This window comes from Rhinopithecus bieti, unplaced genomic scaffold, assembly GCF_001698545.2.
Source record: "Rhinopithecus bieti isolate Rb0 unplaced genomic scaffold, ASM169854v2 scaffold_68671, whole genome shotgun sequence".
NCBI lineage: Eukaryota > Metazoa > Chordata > Mammalia > Primates > Cercopithecidae > Rhinopithecus > Rhinopithecus bieti.
The window spans coordinates 892442-912681 of NW_016827678.1; the positions used below are offsets into that span (position 1 = coordinate 892442).

The 20240-nt window shown below is 37.0% G+C and overlaps 1 protein-coding gene across 1 annotated transcript in view; it reads right to left on the reverse strand.

The window, feature by feature from the left end:
* Positions 1 to 20240, reverse strand: part of ANKRD17 (ankyrin repeat domain 17) — a 190917-nt gene that overhangs the window by 26205 nt on the left and 144472 nt on the right. The window contains 6 exon segments of the mRNA XM_017864066.1: positions 1611 to 1670; positions 1673 to 1781; positions 13194 to 13310; positions 15518 to 15613; positions 18333 to 18495; positions 19798 to 19973. Coding sequence (XP_017719555.1) covers positions 1611 to 1670; positions 1673 to 1781; positions 13194 to 13310; positions 15518 to 15613; positions 18333 to 18495; positions 19798 to 19973 — 721 coding nt within the window.

Below are 20240 nucleotides of genomic sequence, written 5' to 3' on the forward strand. Positions count from 1 at the left end.
TATTAATCCTTAATCTTTTCTGTAATTTGAAAATTTTCAAAATAAAAGGCTGGAGAAGGGAAATTAAAAAAAAACAAAAAACAAAAACAACACAAACACACATACACACACTGCATGCACATATTTTTGGTGGTTTCATGGCAATGGTTCCTTCCCACAATACAGTCAGTCCTCTTTATCCACAGATTTAACCAACACTAGATTGAAAGTATTCGAAAAACAAAACAATAAAAAAATACAAATTAAAAAAACACAGTATAACAACTATTTACACAGCATTTACGTTATATTAGGTATTAGAGGTAATATAGAGATGACTTAAAGTATATGGGAGAATATGCATAATTTTTATGCAAATATTACACCATGTTATATAAAGACTTAAGCATCTGAATTTTAGTATCTGTGAGGGTCCTGGAAACCATTCCCTGTGGATATGAAGGGACAGGATTACTACACATCCATCCCAAATAACCTTTTGATTACAACCTAGTTAAAAATAATTCCCTCATTTGAAGAAACTGATGATCTGAATTGTAGATGATATTATGAAATTACCATTTATAATACCTAAAACGGTATTATGATGATGCAAGCAAATATCATTCTTGGGATGTGGGCTTAATTATTTATAGGTGGCCAGCACGGTGGATCACTCCTGTAATCCCAGTACTTTGGGAGGCTGAGGCGGGAGGGATCACTTGAGATTAGGAGTTAGAGGCTACCCTGGCCAAGGTGGCAAAATCCCCTCTCTACTAAAAATACAAAAATTAGGTGGACATGGAGGCGCATGCCTGTAGTCCTAGCTACTTGGGAGGCTAAGGCAGGAGAATAGCTTGAACCCAGGAAACGGAGGTTGCAGTGAGCCGAGAGCACGCTACTGCACTCCAGCTTGGGCGACAGAGCAAGACTTGGTCTCAAAAAAAAAGAGAAAAGGACTTATAGGTGCAATGTCAGGATGTCTGCAATTTACTTTCAGATGGTTCAGAAAAAAATATGTGGAAGTACTTAAAGAGAAAAATAAAGCATATATGATAAAATGTTAACAATTTTGTCAATCTAGGTGTAATGTATTCAGGTATTCATTTTATCATCTGTCAACTTGTCTGTAGGTTTGAAATTTTTCATAACAAAGTTAGGGAGGAATTCAGTCAACAACAAAAAAAGCATATATCTTTTCTTTTCTCTCTTTTTTTGATACAGGGTCTTGCTCTGTCACCCAGGCTGGAGTGCAGTGGTGCCACATCATGGCTCACTATAGTCTCAACCTCCCAGGCTGAAGTGATCCTCCTACCTTACTCCCTTATTCCCAGTAGCTAGTTGGGATTACAGGAGTATGCTACTGTGCCCAGCTAATTAAAATTTTTTTTTTCTTTTTTTGTAGAGATAGTCTCACTTTGTTGCCCAGGCTGGTCTTGAACTCCTAGACTCAAGTGACTCTCCCACCTTGACCTGCCACAAAATGCTGGGATTATGGGCGTGAGCCACTGTGCATGGCCTGTCTTAAGGGGTTAATAACTTAAAAGTGTATTTTCAAGAGTGACTGATAATCAAGTAAATATAATTTTAACTAGAATATAAAACAAATGGGATGGTTGTTGAGAAAATACCTTCAACTTTAAGCTTTTCTTTTTCTTGAGCAGCTTGGAGTTCAAAGTTCTCTTTATTTTGGCTTCGATTTCTTCCAGTTTTCTTCTTTGTTCTTCCTTTTTTTTCCTTCTCTTCTCTTTTCTTTTTTCTCTTTTCGCAGCCAAAGCCAGCCTCCGACTTTCTTCCCTTAACTGTTAAAGATCAATAAAGCAGAGATATAACACTGAAATTTACCCTGGAGAAAAAGTTGTCACATAATCATTTAATAATAAGGAAACCATAATATCATAAAATTCAAAGTCATCTAGTTCAATTCATTGTTTTATCAAGATCATTATTCAAACCACTCTAAAGAGACAATATTTTTACAATATCAAGATCAAATTAACAATATAAGACTAATTTTAAAATGGGTAAATAATAAACAAATACATAGCTTTTAATCATTAAGGACATGTAAGTTGAACTGACAAAGAAACATTTTTTGATCATTAATTTGGCAAAATTTTAAAAAGCATCAGATATTAGCACAAGTCTGAGAAACTGAATTATCTCCTGTACTGCTGTGGGCATGAATATTTACATTTTAGAAAAACTAATTTGAAAGGCTCCTAAGAAAAATTACAAACTGCTTATCCTAACAACTTATTCTATAAAATGTCTATCTCTAGTGAAAAACTCAAGGGTTCAGCAATTTTCTTTGCAAATTGATTATAATGGCAATACATGGCAACAAGGTAAATCTATCAATGGGAAGGAATAAATTAACAGTATATATTAACAGAATACTAGATAGCCACCATAAGTATTATAAATATGTACTTGGGAAAATGCTTCCAGTTTACATTTGTTAGGAGAAAAAAAGGCACACTGAAGACTAATAATCACTTTTATGAGAGAAGAGAACCCTCTTTGTGCATCGATTTGTATAAATACAGAAAAAAACCCATAAAAGTTATAAATAAAAGGCTAACAGAGACTACCTCTGGAGGGTGGAACAGGAGGAGGGATAGCAGAAAGACGGTGTCTTTCAATTTTACTTTATATAACTATACATTGCTTCTATTTGTTAAAATGAGTGCATTATTACTTTCACAGTCAAAAAACTAAGTGTAGGTTTAAAAGTCCAAAAATATATCTTAATAAACTATTTAAACTGTTAAATTTTCATTCTTGGTTCATAAAGGTATGAAAATCATCTTTAAACTCTGTCTGCATGTCACCTAAAAGATGTTTCTTAAAAACCATTCTCCACCCATAATCTAGCATTCTGAATTATTTTATGTGTATTTTAAATATGTGTCCAAACAATGTCAGTTAAGGCACGGAGCCTACAACATGTAAAACCAGTCCTCACAAATTCATAAGCCAAACAATATTTAGTTTCCATTCAAAAAAGTCTGACTTCATCTTTTAAGTGTTGTGCTTTTGCTAGATACTCTCTGTCCTGCCTTTCAAATTAACCTTCTCTTAGGTTCTTTTTTTTTTTTTTAAAGCCAAATTTAAATTTTGATAACCCAAGACAGTCAAACCAGCTCTCAGCTAGGTTCTTGAAAAGTTTGGCCCACCACCAGGTTTTTACACCCTGGGGCAATGCAACATACTTACCTTAGGCTAGGTAAGAGATAAGTCTTGTTCCTGAAAAGGGAAACATTGAAGGAAAACCATGCAGAATACCCATACTTTCCCCGGCAGACGGATTTTAGGAAAGAATGCATCTAAAAGCTAAAGATACAGAAACTGCCTGCATCCTAACCCTGGAAATTTATGCTGGACTCCCAGAAAGCTCCAATCTGAAGATCAGTAGAGGAGGAGCTTTTACCCCTGCTGAAGTATTAGGAACAAAACAGTAACTGATGACCTTTACTCCCTGGATCACCACAAGGGAGGAGTAATATCTGATTGGTGAGTTTGAAAGAAGAAACTGAGCATGTGTGACTCAGCTCATTTGAGCCTTGCTTATGTGTTTTCTCCACGTGGACCCCAGTGAAGGAGGGAGAAGTGTGTTTGTTCTGTCTAGCTTTGACTTTGTGGAAGAGGTAAGTAGGTATAAGAGGGAGAGGAGGAGTGAAAACGAAGGTGAAATGTGCACCAGAAAAACGTATTAACAAAGCAGCTGTGGCTCCAAGTGTGTATTAAGTCCCTCTACTTCAGGATTAGGAATAACAAAACCAATATTTTATCTGTGTCATATCTGTTTGGACAGAAAAATCCCGGGAAAGGAATGGTTTGGGGGAGGCTCAAAACAGCAAATGAAGTTTTAGAGTTTTGGCTCATCCATGATGGGTTGTTCATTTTGCTGGAATTTTGAACTTGTCTGGTAGCAGGAGCTAATTATGACTGCTATTTAAGTGGGGGGCCGTGGGGAAATTGGGGGTGGAGAACTTTTTTAAAAGTGTAAGAGTTTTAATTCAGAAACCAGGATTTCATTTAAGCACATATGTGCTAGATGTTGATGGGGGTGGTAGGTTTGGGGAGGTCATAGGGTGTGGCTGGGTCTTAGATATGCAAATTTATCAGGGCGTGTAGAGTCAGTCGGGGGTAGCCCTTTGGCAAGAGTAATTTGAGTTTGGATTATCGACCTTCAGAGTTTAACCCTAAGAGGTAAGTATTTACTAGTGTCTAAATTTTGAAGTTTTAATACCGGTGTTTTGATAATCTGATATATTTTACTAACCCTCTTAATTCACTAAGAGTAGGTAGGGCACTAATTCAGAGGTCCTAGGGAAAATTTCTGCGGGGGAGATACCAAGCTATGGCTATAAAATGACCCAACTTTACATGGCATGGAGCTCTAAAAGTAAGCAGAATTAGCAAGTGTGGATCAACAGATACAGGATTTAAGAGGTATTATAAGTTTGCAGGTGGTAGCTGAAACTAATAAATGAGGTAACCAGAGGAAAAAGGTATAACTGTGAGTGTGTACATACATACACACATATACCTACTATTTTACTATATATAATAAAATATATAAATATTATACATATATATAGAGAGACAGTTTATGTATATATGTGTGTGACAGAGAGAATATCTAAGGGGTAAAGGAAGAACAAATGAGGCTTCCTCAGATAGAGGAAGACAAACAGGAGAAAGCAACTCCAATGGGAGAAGGAAGGCCAGATCAACACTGGTAAACCTCATAAAAGTGGGCATCAATAAGAACTGAAAAGAGGTAAATGGATTTGGCGAGCTTTGTAACTGAAAACAAACAAAAAATAAAATTAAATTAAAAAAACAAGCATTTGTCAGTTGAGATGCCATTGGTTACCTCCACCACAGTTAGTTTATTGGAGAAGCAGGTCACATGGTTCTGAGCTGAGATTTAATTTAAAATAGTTAGTAAGACACAGAGATTATTATAAGCATTAAAAGAAAAGCAAAATACTAAATTTGAGAAAAAGTTCCATTAGGATAGAACTACCTTGATTGTACCTCTGCCTTGACTGAAGCTGTAGGTAGTGGTAGGAGTTAGTAAAACAGTAGAAATTGAAGATAAAAGCATAGGGAGAGGTGCTAATAACTGATAGAAAATCCCAGACAGCATATGGAAAGAGTAACTAAACCATGAAGATTCAAATATGTCCAGAGGCCTATGAAAATACAACTAAAAACCCAGTCTCACTTTCTATATTTTCTCTCACTTTCTCTCATAAGCCTAAATCTCATTTTACTTCTTGGAGAACTGTTGTCATGTTTGTTAGTGTATGTGGGGGAGGTTAGAGGCTTTGAGAAAAAGGGTCAAGTTGTAGAATAACTTCACTGTGGAATGGGAGAGGGCACTAACCCAACTGATGATTTCTAATTGAGGGCTCAGGAAACAAAGTGACACTTGGGAGTTAGGCTTTATAAAATGAGAATTTAAGGAATTGGGGAGAGCCAGTCCAGACTAAACATATACTGCACTGCAGATTTGGATATATGAAAGTGAATGGGATATGTGAGGAGTAGAGAACCATAGTGAAAGATGAGCCTGGAGAAATCAGAGACAAGGACCTGAATGTTTAGAATTTCCTATGCAATCAAACAAAGAGGCACTGAGGGTTTCTGAGGAGAAAGTAAGGCATCGCACCTGTGTATTAAAAAAAAAAAAACGTGGGCTCATGCCTGTAATCCCAACACTTTGGAAGGCCAAGGCGGGCAGATCACGATATCAAGACATCTAGACCGTTCTGGCCAACATGGTGAAATCCCGTCTCTACGAAAAATACAAAAATTAGCTGGGCGTGGTGATGCGCGCCTGTAGTGCCAGCTACTCGGGAGGCTGAGGGCAGGAGAATCACTTGAACCCAGGAGGCGGAGGTTGCAGTGAGCCAAGATTGCGCCACGGCTGTCCAGCCTGGCAACAGAGCGAGACTCCGTCTTTCCAAAAAGAAAAAGAAAAAAAAGTGAAACTGGAAAAGTTACACTGGAGCAGAAAAGGAATACTGAAGACAAAAGAAAGGGACACAGATACACACACACACACACACACACACACACACACACACACACAGACACACACAGGGAGACTTTTAAGAAGCCAAATGCAAAATTTTGGGTGAGAAGTGACCACTCAGAGAGGAAGTGGATGGAACAGAAGGCAGACACAGAGACTGCCAAAGCTAAATAAAAGGTGATGGTAGTGATGATGATAATGATCATGATGACAGTGCTGATACAGCCAATATATAGAGGGTCCAATATGTGCCAGATACAGGTCTAAGTTAACTTACCAAGTTAATTCACTGACTGGATGTAAAGAATGGGAGGCAAAAATAAGTGAGAACCTTAAGGTAGCATCAAGATTTCATTTCTCACTAAAGAGTAGTAATATCAACAGAAGAAAGAGATCAAGAAGTTTCAAAGGAAGGTAGGGAGAAGACCCAACAAAAATTTTCTGATAACTTGCTATGTGCTATGCATGGTTCTAGTTTCATCAATAAACCGGATAAAACATCCTTGCCTTCACCAAGTTTACATTTAGTTGGTTAGAGGAGGGTAGATACAGATAAATAGAATGCATACATTATAGTTTGTTAAAAGGTGATAAGTGCAATGTAAAAAAGGGGAAAAAGCAGCGAGATGAAAAATGTGTGTATGGTGACAAATGGGGGGTTTTGATTTTTAAATAGGGTAATCAGTGTACCCCTCATGAGATGAAGTTAAGTGAACACCTGAAGGACATGAAATATTTCAGCCAAAGAGAAGAGCCAGTACAAAAGCTCTAAGTTAGAGTTGGACCCAATATATTCAAGTAAGCTAGCATGGATAAGAACAGTAGAAAATGAGTTTCAGGGAACAGTATCTGGAGGCTTTGATAACCTAAGGCCTTGCAGAGCATTTTAAAGATTATCTTTTACTGAGAGGGAAATGGAAAGTCATTGTCAGGCTCTGAACAGAAGTGTGATATGATTTGATTTAGATAATTGAAGAGGATCACTCAGAGTGCTACATAAACTACAAGCAATGACGGAATCAGGGAGACCAGTTAAATGACTAATGCAGGTACGAGATTAAATTAATTGTTTGAACCATGGTGAGAAGTGATTAAGATTATATATCTGTATTTTGAGACAAGGTCTCACACTGTTGCCTAGGCTGGAGTACAGTAGCACAATCACAGCTCACTGCAGTGACCTCCCCAGGCTCAGGTGATCATCCCAACTCCGCCTCCTGAGTAACTAATTTTCAGGCAAAGGTAACAAGATTTTTCAATACAATGGAGTATAGAGAGAAATGAAGGATGAATTCAAGGTTTCTGGCCTGAGCAATTAGAGTTGTGGGTTTGGGGTGGGCAAAGATCAGGAGTTCATATTTGGACACATCAAGTGTGGGATGTCTAATTAGGTATTCAAATGGACATGTTGAGTAGCTAGCTGAATATATGAGACTGAAGTTTAGCAAAGAAGTCTGGGCTAGAGGTACACATTTGGGATCAACTGGTGTACCTTTAAAGTTAGTGGGCAGGATAAGACCACCAGTGGATAAAGAAGACCATGTAACAAGTCAAAAGGCTTTTCGCTAAAAGGTAGGGGAGAAGAGGGAACCAGCAAGAGGAGACAGGAACATCCAGACAGGTAGGAGGAAAAAAAGAGCCTGTAGTGGCATGAAAGCCAAGTGAAGAGAGTATATCAAATGTTTTCACTTATTCAGTAAGATAAAGATGGAGAGGAGAAGTAACCATTGGATTTAGCTACATGAAAGTCACTGGAAACCACAAAAGCTTAATTTTAGTGAGTTGTGGGAGTGAGAGCCAGCCTGTCACGAACAGATTCAGGATAATGGAAAAAAAATGGAGGTGACTGAAAGCGGTGGTTCAGGGATCTTTACCGCAAAGGGAAGCAGAGAAATGGGTCTGTAGCTAAAAGGCTGAGGCAAGAGGGTTGAAGTCAAAAGGTTTTCTGTGTTTAAGATTGGAGAAATAAGTATGTATGCTGATGAGAATGATTCAAGAGAGGGAAAAAACAGGAGAAAGAAAAGAGAATTGCTACCGACAGTGCTGTTGAGAAGGAGAAATCATATAGGATCTGGTACACAATGAAGGGACTGGTTACCAAAAGTTTATCTAGGCCGGGTGCGGTGGCTCACGCCTGTTATTCCCAGCACTTTGGGAGGCCGAGGCTGGCAGATTGCCTAAGGTCAGGAGTTCAAGACCAGCCTGGCTAACATGGTGAAACCCCGTATCTACCAAAAATACAAAAATGAGTAGGGCATGGTGGTCCATGCCTGTAATCCCAGCTACTTCGGAGGCTGAAGCAGAAGAATCACTTCAACCTGTGAGGTGGAGGTTGCAGTGAGCTGAGATCGCACCACTGCTCTCCAACATGGGGGACAGAGCAAGGCTCTGTCTAAAAAAAAAAAGTTTAGTCACTGGTAGGAAGTATATGGGTGTAGATGTTGGTGGGTGGATAGATAGGGTAGGCAAAGTCTTTGGAAGTTTTCTTCTGATGCTTCCATTTTCCCATTAAAGGTAAAGAAGAGGAGATGCAGGTACTGGTGGGCAGATAGATGGTGTAGGGAAAGTCTTTGCAAGTTTTCTTCCGATGATTCAATTTCCTTAGGATGCAAGATCACCTACTGAAGGTGAAAGAGAGGTGGTGCTGGAGTTCTTAGGATAAGGGAGAAAGTAAGAAACAGTGGTTTAGATGAACGGAAGATTAAATTAAACTAAGGAAATGCACCATTTTAACTACTGGTCAGCATTAAAGGGCTAGGGAAACCTAGTATAGCTACTGGTCAGCATAAAAGGGTTCGTTGTCACATATTTCAAGTAAAATTAGTCGTAAAGATTGTTTTTTCTCGACACATTTAGTTACTGAGGTTCATGTGAGAATAAGAAGAAAGAAAGGAGTAAGGAATAATGAAAGGGTAGTACTGGTGGTGTTGGCAGGATTATTAAAAGTAGAATTCTAGAGGGCGTAAAGTTGAAAAGATAGAAAGCAATAATCTGAGAATGAAATGTGTGAAACCGAGAATGGGATAGATTGTGTTTGAAACATATACTATTACCTAGCTCTCTAAAAGTTTACAAAAGAAAAAAAAAAAAAAAAAAAAAAAAAGGTAGAGGAAAAAAAAAAAAAAACTAAAATGAAGTGAAGGTGAAAATAACTATATTCAAAAAATGGTAAGTTTAAAATTACCTGCTAGGATTCTAAAGCAAAGAACATAACTTAGTCGTTAACTGTTCTTTTTTTTTTTTTTTTTTTTTTTGAGATGGTAGTCTCCACTCTGTCGGCCCCCAGGGCTGGGAGTGCAGTGGCCGATCTCCAGCTCACTGCAAGCTCCGCCTCCCGGGGCTTACGGCCATTTCCCTTGCCTCAGGCCTCCTCGAGTAGCTGGGACTACAGGCGGCCCGGGCCACCTCGCTGAACCGGCTAGTTTTTTGTATTTTTTGTAGGGGGGACGGGGTTTCCCCACCGTTGGTTAGCCAGGATTGGTCTCCATCTTCACTGACCTTCGTGATCCGCCCGTCTTGAGGCCTTCCCCAGAAGTGCTGGATTACAGCCTTGAGCCCACCGCGCCCGGCCAGTCGTTAATGTTCTAAGAGAGCAAGTAATTAACTGTTAAGAGGATTCCATAGCTTGACCAGATGGAACTACTCCCGAGCAAGGGACTCTTCCACTTAGTAAATGCTCAATAAATAAATGTTTACTGAATAAGTATTAAAAAATCTGGTGCCTTAATATAATGGCCACTGATCTCTTTTTCTTTTGTAGAGACTGGGTCTCACTACATTGGCCAGGTCGGATTTGAACTCCTGGGCTCAGCCTCCCGAGTAGCTGGGACTATAAGCATGTACCACCATGCCCAGCTTACTGCAGCAGTTTTTATAAACCAAATTTTCCAAAATAGAAAGATTGACCAAAGAAGCACTTTTATACAAGGAATAACTTACGTAAGGAGAATCTCAACTCAGACCAGTCAAGACCAACTCCAGTGATGAAGCCAGAATGTAATATAACTCAGAAGACTAAAGAAGTACATTTTCCCAGATGTAAATTATAACTAAAAAATAGTGAACCAAACTCTAATATCCCAATCTGATAATCTTTCAAATAAAAATATGGGCTGTCGTTCAGGGGAAAAGTGGTTCCTCTATAATTTAAAATTTTACATATGTTCCACGCTCACTCAAAACTACACATAAAAGTATATAATGTATGTGGAGGAATCAATTTAGATGGAATTAATTTATGATTAAGAATTCTTCATTACCTTTGGTTTCGATATTATGGAAAAATACACAATGACATTTAAAAGAAGTTTCTCTTCACTGCTCTTAAAACTAAGGCTCTTGAAAGTATAAACATTAAAGTTAAATAATGCTGGCAAGAATACAAGGAAATGACATTGGTGTATTGCTGATGGTACTAGGAAAGTATTCTGCAAGTATCTACTAAACTAAAAATACGTTAGTGCCCCCTTATCGGGCACTTATCCATGATGAATAAATACGTTCCAAGATCCCTGGTAGATGCCTGAAACCTTGCATAGTACTGGACCCTGTATATATATGTTTTTTCATAGAAACCCATGATAAAATTTATAAATTAGGCACAATGAAAGATAAGCAATAATAACAATAAAATAGAACAATTATAACAATATGCCAGTAACACTACTCTTGCACTTTGGGGCCATTATTAAGTAAAATTAGGGTTTCTTGAACACAAGCACTGTGATACCTCAACAGTCAATCTGATAACTAGGGATTACTAGGTGGATACACCGGACAAAAGGATTCATGTCCCAGGTGGGACAGAAAAGGACGGCGCAAAATTTCATCACACTACTCAAAACGGCATGCAACATGAAACTTATGAATTGTTTATTTCTGGAATTTTTCATTTAATATTTTCAGACCATAGGGAAAGCAAAACCACAAAAAAAGGAACTACTGTATGTTGACCCACATGAAGGAACTTACTTCATAAAATAAAAGGAGCAAAATATTTTAAAATATGTATAAGGGTGTTTATTACAACTTTATTTGTCGTGACAAAAAACTGGAAACAAACTTATTATGGACTATTCTGCAGTAACTTAAAATCACTATCAAATGACAATATGCATCAGTTACTAAGAGAGGGGAAAGCAAGTATTAGAGTAATATGTTTGCATGATTCTGTTTTTTTAAAAAAGTACACCATCACGATAAGTGTGAATATTTATTCATTCAACAAATATTTATTCAGTGCCTACAACATGCCAGACACTATTTTGTGGCACATATGTTCTAGTGGTAGAGAGAGACCAACAAGATAATTAAGTATTTTGAATGAATACAGTATTTAGAATGTTGAAAAGAGAAAAATAAAGCAGAGAAGAGCAGAAAAGTACTTGTGAAGAGGAAACTAAAACATGAAGACATCTAAGGGACATTCACAGAAGATGCTGCTGACAGCACAAACAAAAAGAGGACGGTCAGTATGGATAGCGCAACGTGACTAAAAGAAAGAGTAACAAAAAACAAGGCCAGAGAGGTATAAGAAGTGGAGTGGGTCGGCAGATCATTGCAGGGTCTTAAAAGGTCTTAGAGGTAATTGCAGAGGTAAAGATTTTAAATCAATCATATCAGATTTCTAACTTCAGTTATCTTAAAATGATGGCAACTGTTCTTTGTCTGTTTAAACTGAGCACACTGTTATAATAAAAAATCAAAAATTTAAAGAATCAAATATAGATTCTATCACACAACTTGGCCCAATTATACTGCCTAGTATTTAGCAGGCATCAAATAAATGTTAGGTAGTGAATATAAAAATAGGTCAAGCAGTAATTATAGTGATCATTATATCTCTTAATGCACTCACATTCTTTTAACATTTTAAATGACCAAAAAAGCTAATTTTAATTTGCTCAGAATATAAACCAGAAATTTTAAAATGAAGAGTCTCCAAAATAAAATACATTTTTCAGGAAACAGCATTTTCAAATTTAAATTAGAATAAAGTATTTCAAATGATTCATATTAATGCAGGATAAAATGTAGAGCTTAATAAAGCAAGTATAGTTAAAAAAGAATGTAGCTAACAAGTCAAAAAATGTATATGCATAATTATCACTGCATATCCTTTATAAATTTAAACAGTACATGTTAAATTTTATGGCACTTTGACCTTTTTAAAAACATTTTATTTATTTTTTGAGATGGAGTCTCACTCTTTTGCCCAGGCTGGAGTGCAGTGGCGTGATCTTGGCTCACTGCAATCTCCGCCTCCCAGGTTCAAGTGATTCTCCTGCCTCAGCCTCCCGAGTAGATGGGATTACAGGCATGCATCAGCACGTCCGGCTAATTTTCCTATCTTTTGTAGAGATGGGGTTTTGCCATGTTGGCCAGGCTGGTCTCAAACTCCTGACCTCAGGTGATGCGCCCGCCTCGCCCTCCCAAAGTGCTGGGAATATAGACGTGAGCTACTGTGCCTATTGACCTTTTTATAAAAGATGAGGTATGGCAGTTCCATAATATTCAATGTCAAACCAATTATGTTCCTATGATTACTATTCAATTAAGTTCTACAGTACAGAATTATAGGGGAAAATGTGGCAGAAAAGGGGAGTGAAGAAGCTATAAGACTGTCCACACTATATGCTGTTTTGGTGTATTTTACTCCCCATGGGAATAGATGGGAATGATGCTGTAGTCTGCCTGAAAGAGAAAAGTACAAGAGAAGTCACCCATTTAAAAAGTGTACTCATTAGACATTCCAAGATTTGTATTTCACTGGTTGGTTAAGCCTTGGTAGTGCATTTGGTACTTGCTGGCAATAAATTACAAGGCCTAATATCAAAAAACAACAGATGTAGTTGAGGATTAAGAGATCATTAGCTGAGATAAGACTAAAATCCAGAACTAGAAGCTACGTTTTCTGACTTCCAGATCAATGCAATTCCTATAATAAAATGTTGTTAATTTCATTACAAAGAGAAGCTTTTAATGATGTTCAATGTACTCATAATTCTCTCCGCGATTTGAGCCAAATGTAGAAAGAAACCATGTACATAATTTAAAGCAAACAAAACAAAACAAAACAAAAAAACAACGGATTACAAATCAAAAGAAGAGAAAACAAGATGGAAAAAAGTGGGTAGTTTTCACATGTAAAGATTATTATTACCTTTTCCAAGTCTAACTCCTCTAACAAAATGCTGGCGTTTTTGTTTGCTTCAGCAGCCTGTCTATCTTTGGCTTGTACTATTGACTCCATACAAAGATGACACTTCTTCAGCATCTCCTATAATACAAAATTAAGATGTTTCCAGGCTCACAGAACAATTCCCACTTAGAGAAATTCCTAAAAACATGAAGATCTTTAGTAAGGTACTCAAACCTAAGCAATAAAGATCCATGAAAGGGGGAAAAAAGGCGTGCAAATAAAACATAATTGACATGGTATATTTAGGAATATATACAAATAAAGAATCAAAGAGCAGCTTTTGCTATTCTTCAAAATAATATCCATTTAACAGGCACTTTAGAAACAAAATCATTTATCCTCTAATTTAAATATAAGAAATTGTACAGCAAACAGAACTACAATAATTTATGTTGGCTGGTTAATAGGATAAAGGAAATAGTCAATGTCAACAAAGAAAACAGATTTGAAAATTTTTTGAGAAATGTCCTCAAATATTTAAGCTTTGTTGCTCCAATTTCATGTACAAGAAACATTTATAAAGGAATCAGATACATGTACTTATATAATTGTCTCAGTGATTTCATTCTCAAGTCACACTTTAGGACAGCAAAACAGTACTTTCTTACTTTTATAAAATTTTTCTTTATTTAATTTTAGAGATAGGGGCTTGCCATGTTGCCCAGGCTTAAATGCAGAGGCTATTAATAGGCACAATCATAGTACACTGTATCCTTTAACTCCTGGGCTCAAGCGATCCTCTCACCTCAGCCTCCCAAGTACATGAGAGTAATGAGTACCTGAGACTACAGCTGTGTGCCACTAAGCCAGTCTTATTCTTAGTATTATTAAAATATTTATTTTTAATCTCCCCCTCTGCCTCTAAAAACCTGTAATATATAGGAATGTTAATTGTCATGGACAAATCTAGAGCTAGGAAAGACAATGACCTAACTAGTTTAAATTAAAACTTACAGGGAAATGCTGTTCACTATTATGTAATAGCAACTGTGTAAATGTAATAAGAAGACTTTTTAAGATTTGTTGGCCTCTTTGGTTTTCAGAGGCATGTGTTAGGATTTTATTCAAGTGTTAGTGTAAACTCCAAATCAAAATGTATGTCTCCAGGAGGTCTCAATTTGATCTCTAATACGATTCAATTTTATCTTCCCTACATTTCCTGCAAAATTGCTAGCCAATTCATTCCAAAACTTAGTTAAAACTAAAAGTTACCCTAACTTTTACATCACGCTCAAGACTTCTTGCTCATGATTAAAAGTACTATGTTCATTTTACCGGGAAATAAAAATCTATTGGATTCAGTGCTTTCTCAATATAGGTATCAGTCTGGATAAACATACATATACAGAAGACAGCCCTAATGAACAATAACATGTTGCTTTGAATTACTTAGTGTTCACATAAAAATTAAATTAGTTCAATAATTTTTTTATTTTTATTTTATTTTTTGAGACAGAGTCTTGCTCTGTCGTCCAGGCTGGAGTGCAATGCACACTCCTGACTCACTGCAACCTCCACCTTCTGGGTTCAAGCAATTTTTGTGCCTCAGCCTTCCAAGTAGCTGGGATTATAGGCACATGCCAACATGTCAGCCTAATTTTTGTATTTTTGTAGAGATGGGGTCTCCCCATGTTGCCCAAGCTGGTCTTGAACTCCTGGGTTCATGTAATCCACCTGCCTCGGCCTCCCAAACTGCTGGGATTACAAGGGTGAGGCACTGTGCCTGGCTTCAGGTATTAATTTTATTTTAATTAATTTATTTTTTTTGAGACGGAGTCTCACTCTGTCACCCAGGCTAGAGTGCAGTGGCTGGATCTCAGCTCACTGCAAGCTCCGCCTTCCAGGTTTACGCCATTCTCCTGCCTCAGCCTCCCAAATAGCTGGGTCTACAGGCACCCGCCACCACGCCCGGCTTGTTTTTTGTATTTTTTTTTAGTAGAGACGGGGTTTCACCGTGTTAGCCAGGATGGTCTCGATCTCCTGACCTCATGATCCTCCCGTCTGGGCCTCCCAAAGTGCTGGGATTACAGGCTTGAGCCACCATGCCCAGCCTCAAGTATTATTTTTAAAGATAAGATAATCCTATAGCAGAGAATGTTTTATTGATTCATTAGGTAAGTAAATAATCTGCGAGAATCTCTTAAATTGCACACTTCATTCCCAAATACTAGATACATAAAATGGCTGTATATTACACTTTACTACTCAAACTAAGAATTTTTCTTAGAATGGAAGATACATTAACTGAATAGAGTCCCTTGCTCATACAGTGAACAACGTATTACCTTATCAGTGATGGTTGCTATGTATCTCATACATTCAGAATCTGATGGAAACTGATTGACTTCTTTGACTAAGTAGCGCACCACCTTCACATGACCCTAAAAGATAGATACCAATGTCAGATTGAAAACAGACTCTAACAATTCAGTAAATCCATGCCTGAACTAACTTTAACAGTTAAGATTAGTGCCACAAAGTGAAGACTACATTGCATATTTACACTATAAATGAAAAAGAGACAGGCTTTGGTTCCAGTGAGTTAAATCCACATTGATCATTCTCATCCTACCCTCCAAAAAAAAAAGTATATAATATGAGCTAAAATTCTAAACAACTCTGAATAAAAAAAACAATAATTCCAAAATCAATATGAAGAGTAGGGGATATGTCTGAAGGGTGGTGGTGCGGGGGAGGAATTCTTATTTTTTTCTTTGCTAACTCCCTAAACATCAGAGTCTAGTTTCAATTCTGAGGATTAAAAGAGCAAAAATAATAATTTTGTTTTTTCATTCCTTCAGATAAAAAACAAATGTATAATACTGTCCTAGGTAGTGTGAAAGAATATATACTTTCATGAAGAATAAGCTATGATTATTCACTGCAATACAGGTCGGCATCTAAGTTCAAAATCTTTAGATTTGCCCTTTCCTACTTCTTAAGAGCCATTCCCACTTTTTCTAGTCCATACTGTTGCTTTCTGACACAACATCTAAAGTGAGCCAGTCGGGATAAACAGCTGTTAATCTTTAGTATATTTTTTCTATTGCCTCTATCTCTTCCTTTTAGACTGTATGTTTCTAAACTTTTCTCTAAATGAATAGCTCAAATGCCACTTGCATCATTCCCTAAGGATCTCTCAAACACCTCTACAGTGTTTAAGTTATTTATATGGGACAACTCAAACAGTTACCTAACTTTGGGTATGGATCTTACCTTTCCATATTGCACCCTATATAACATAGTATATGTTATATATACATATTCTATGTTGCACCCTATATAATATAGTACTCTAGCCCACAGTTGCACATGGTAGGTACTCAAGAAATAATGGAACAAATACATAAGAGTATAAAAGATAAGCACTGCTCATCTGAAGTCAGTAAGTCTGTTTGGAAAGACATAAGCATGTTAGATACCAGAGTAATAACTAATAAAAATAATAACTCTAATAGAGTAATAACATAAAAATATGTATTTCTCCAAATGAATGATAAAGACTGTCAAACTTGTACAAACTCTAGAGATTAGAGATCTCAATGTGAACTCAAATAGGATGAAGAGTTTGGCAGAAGGAGAGACTTAAACTATAACTACAGAATGAGCAACTTTGGAAAAATGAAGAAAAACATGGTCATTCTATGAGATGAGAACAAAGGTGATGTGAGAGACAGGAACAAGGAAAAGACCAAGCAAGAAGATAATTCTCCACATTAGGGATTTTAATGGGAGACAAGACTCTATAAGCACTAAATTGTGGTGGCTTTGAATACCAAACTATGATTGGATTCCAAATGATTTCAGAGATTTGGGAGACACAGAAAGGTTCTTGAAGAGGTTCTCTAACATAGTAGAGTGGTTAGAAAGATTAACTTGATAATGATATGCTAGCTTGCTTGGAGAAGAGGCAGCTAGCCAGTGAGAAGGAATAAGTTTGATTTCTGAGTAACAAAAATATAGAGTCAAAAATACAGTCACTGGTAGTCCAGAATATCTAGGGAAGAGGTGGAATAAAAAACAGGAGTCAGAGAGAATAATAATAGAAAAAGGAAGAGAGAGCTTATCGCAATTTATTTATTAAAATTTTTCAACATTTTGGCATCTACAGGAAATTGTATCTACATATCTCCAAATGACAAAACTCAAAATTATAATCTCTGTAACAGTAATCTGATATTCCCAATAACAAACTAAAGCTGTATTTAAGAGCTCAATGGATTATCAAACAATAAAATCAAATTACTTATACACAGCTCTGTGCTATGTACAAAAAGAGAAAGTTTGTTTCACTTTCACAGAATTCATACTTTTACCTTTAAATATAATATACTTGAAATTCAGTAGTTTAAAATGCTGGTAGTGGCATTTTCATTATTTAATTCATTTTTTTCCCCTAGTATTTAAAGTCAATAATCGAAATAAAAACAAATTTTATTTTTTTGAGACAGGGTCATACTCTGTCACCCAGGCTGGAGTGCGGTGGTACAATCTCAGCTCACTGCAACCTCTGCCTCTCAGGCTCAAGCCATCCTCCTATCTCAGCCTCCTGAGTAGCTGGGACTGTAAGTGCATGCCATCATGCTCAGCTAATTTTGATAAATTTTGCAGAGGCAGGGCTTCGTTCATCTGCCCGCCTTGGCCTCCCAAAGTGCTGAGATTACAGGCATGAACCACAGTGCCTGGCACAAACCCCCCCCCCCCCCCCCAAAAAAACCAATTTAAGTGATATTTTTCTCTGTAGTGGTAATACAAGAAAACACTCCTTAAGAGTAATTAACTGGAGGTACTTACTTATGCATCTTAACTGGATTTATACTTTGTGAAGATTAAGACTGCAACTAGATTTTGAAAACATTACTTAGAACAGCTTTTTAAAAGTTTACTTAGCTCTGATGTCCAATAAGGTTAAAATTAATGGCTTTTCTGCAAAACCTGTATGTATCTACATTTAACGTTGCCATCAGAGTAATTATTTGCATGTTATTGCTTTCATCACAGCTGCAAAAGCACAAAATGAGTCTTTAGTGATCATTAAGCCATGTACTTCGTAGTGTAAGTAAAAAAACATCCAGGTAAATGAGGATGAAAGACTTATACCTTTCTAAATGCTGCCATAAGAGGAGTTATCTTGCGGTTATCTGCTGCATCCACATCTGCACCTGCTTGCACCAGTAACTGAACCACATCGAGGTGTCCACCATTTGCTGCTAGCCACAGTGGAGTGTTCCCCTTCTTGTTACGTACATCAATATGAGCTCCCCTAAAAACCAATGATACAGATAGCATTGTCTTTTTTTTTTTTTTTGATACAGGGTCTTGCTCAGTCACTCAGGCTGGAGTGCAGTGGTGAGATCATGGCTCTCTGCAGCCTCCACCTCCAGGGGTCATATGATCCTCCTACCTCAGCCTACAGAGTAGCTGGGACTACAGGCCCATGCCACTATGCTCAGCTAATTTTTAAATTTATTGTGGAGATGGAGTGTTCCTGTGTTACCCAGGCTGGTCTCAAACTCCTGGGCTAAAGTAATCCTCCCACCTCAACCTCTCAAAGTGCTGGAATTGTAGGCATTGTCACCACACCTAGCCTAGCATTGTCTTAAATAGAATGAAATGACACAGTAACAAAAATCAACTATTAACATGTGAAAATATCCTGTAAAGATAAAAATTGTTTTCAATAATCAAAGATTTAAATATGTCTTGCTCTCAGAATTATACTACACAAACTATATCCTATGAGTCAACTGTAACTGTTTCAGATTATTTGTATTCACATACAGCTTGACCATTCCTAATCTGAAATCCAGTATTTGAAGTCTGAAATGCTCCAATGAGCATTTCCTTTGAGTGTCATAACAGGACTCAAAAAGTTCCATATTTTGGAGTTTTTCCAAGTAGGGATACTCAATCTGTGTTTTGTAGTTATGTTAAGGATAACATGCAGGTTTAGCATTCATTCAGTGGGCATGATGTAGATGAGAAGACCCATGGTTAATAACAGTTAATAGCAGTTACTGCCAAATACTACTGCTTAGAATACCATGCAGAGGTCTTTGAGACTGCACGAAAACAAGTTAAATAGACAAGCATCTTTGGAAAACTAGCAGGCAACTTGTACATGACTGAAAGTAGAAGGTACCCTGGATCCTGTCTGATTATCTTAAATAGTCCCATAACCACACCTAAAAGCCTTAATTGCTGTAAAGAACAAGAAAATGAACAATGAAGCCTTAGATCACTGCCAGACCTTTAAGACTTGTGTATGGGGGATGTAGTATGTCTGGTAACAGATGGATGTTCAAATAGCTTGTTATTATAGATGTTAAAAGTAATATAGACAAGAATCAAAGAAAAACATTTTTAGGTTACACAGAAACAAATCAGACAATGTAGCATAGCTCTGGATGGCTGGAAAACAATGGGTAGGTTTGGGGAAAAAAGCACTTGTTTATAAAAAAAGAAATAATCACATTTGATTTTTTAAATAGTTTAACTGCCCAGAGAGAATGGTAATCACTAGTAACACTTGTGTTCATATATGAAGGGTATGGTAACAACATACCTGCCAATAAGAAGCTCACAGAATTTGTAATGCCCTTTATCTGCTGCTATGGTTAAAGCTGTATCTCTTGAGGAAGGAACTGGAGGGGCATTAACATCAGCACCTTTATCCAAAAGAACTCGGCCCACCTCCGCATATCCACCAGAGGCAGCTTCCATTAGTGGTGTGAGACCAGTCTAGGTTTAGTGTAAAATTAAAAGTAACGACACATAAGAGACTGGAAAGATCTAAAATTTTAAAGAATAACAATTTGAAGAAGGAATATGATACAGTTGTTACCAAGATTCACAACTAAATTTAATCATTGACCCTTATTAGCTCCTTCGAGTTACAGTCTGATCTATTAAAAGAAAATAATTCTACCTAATCCCAATAGTATTGTTGTTAAAAAAAAAAAAAAAAAAAAAAAAAAAAAAAAAAATATAAAAAAAAAAAAATTTATT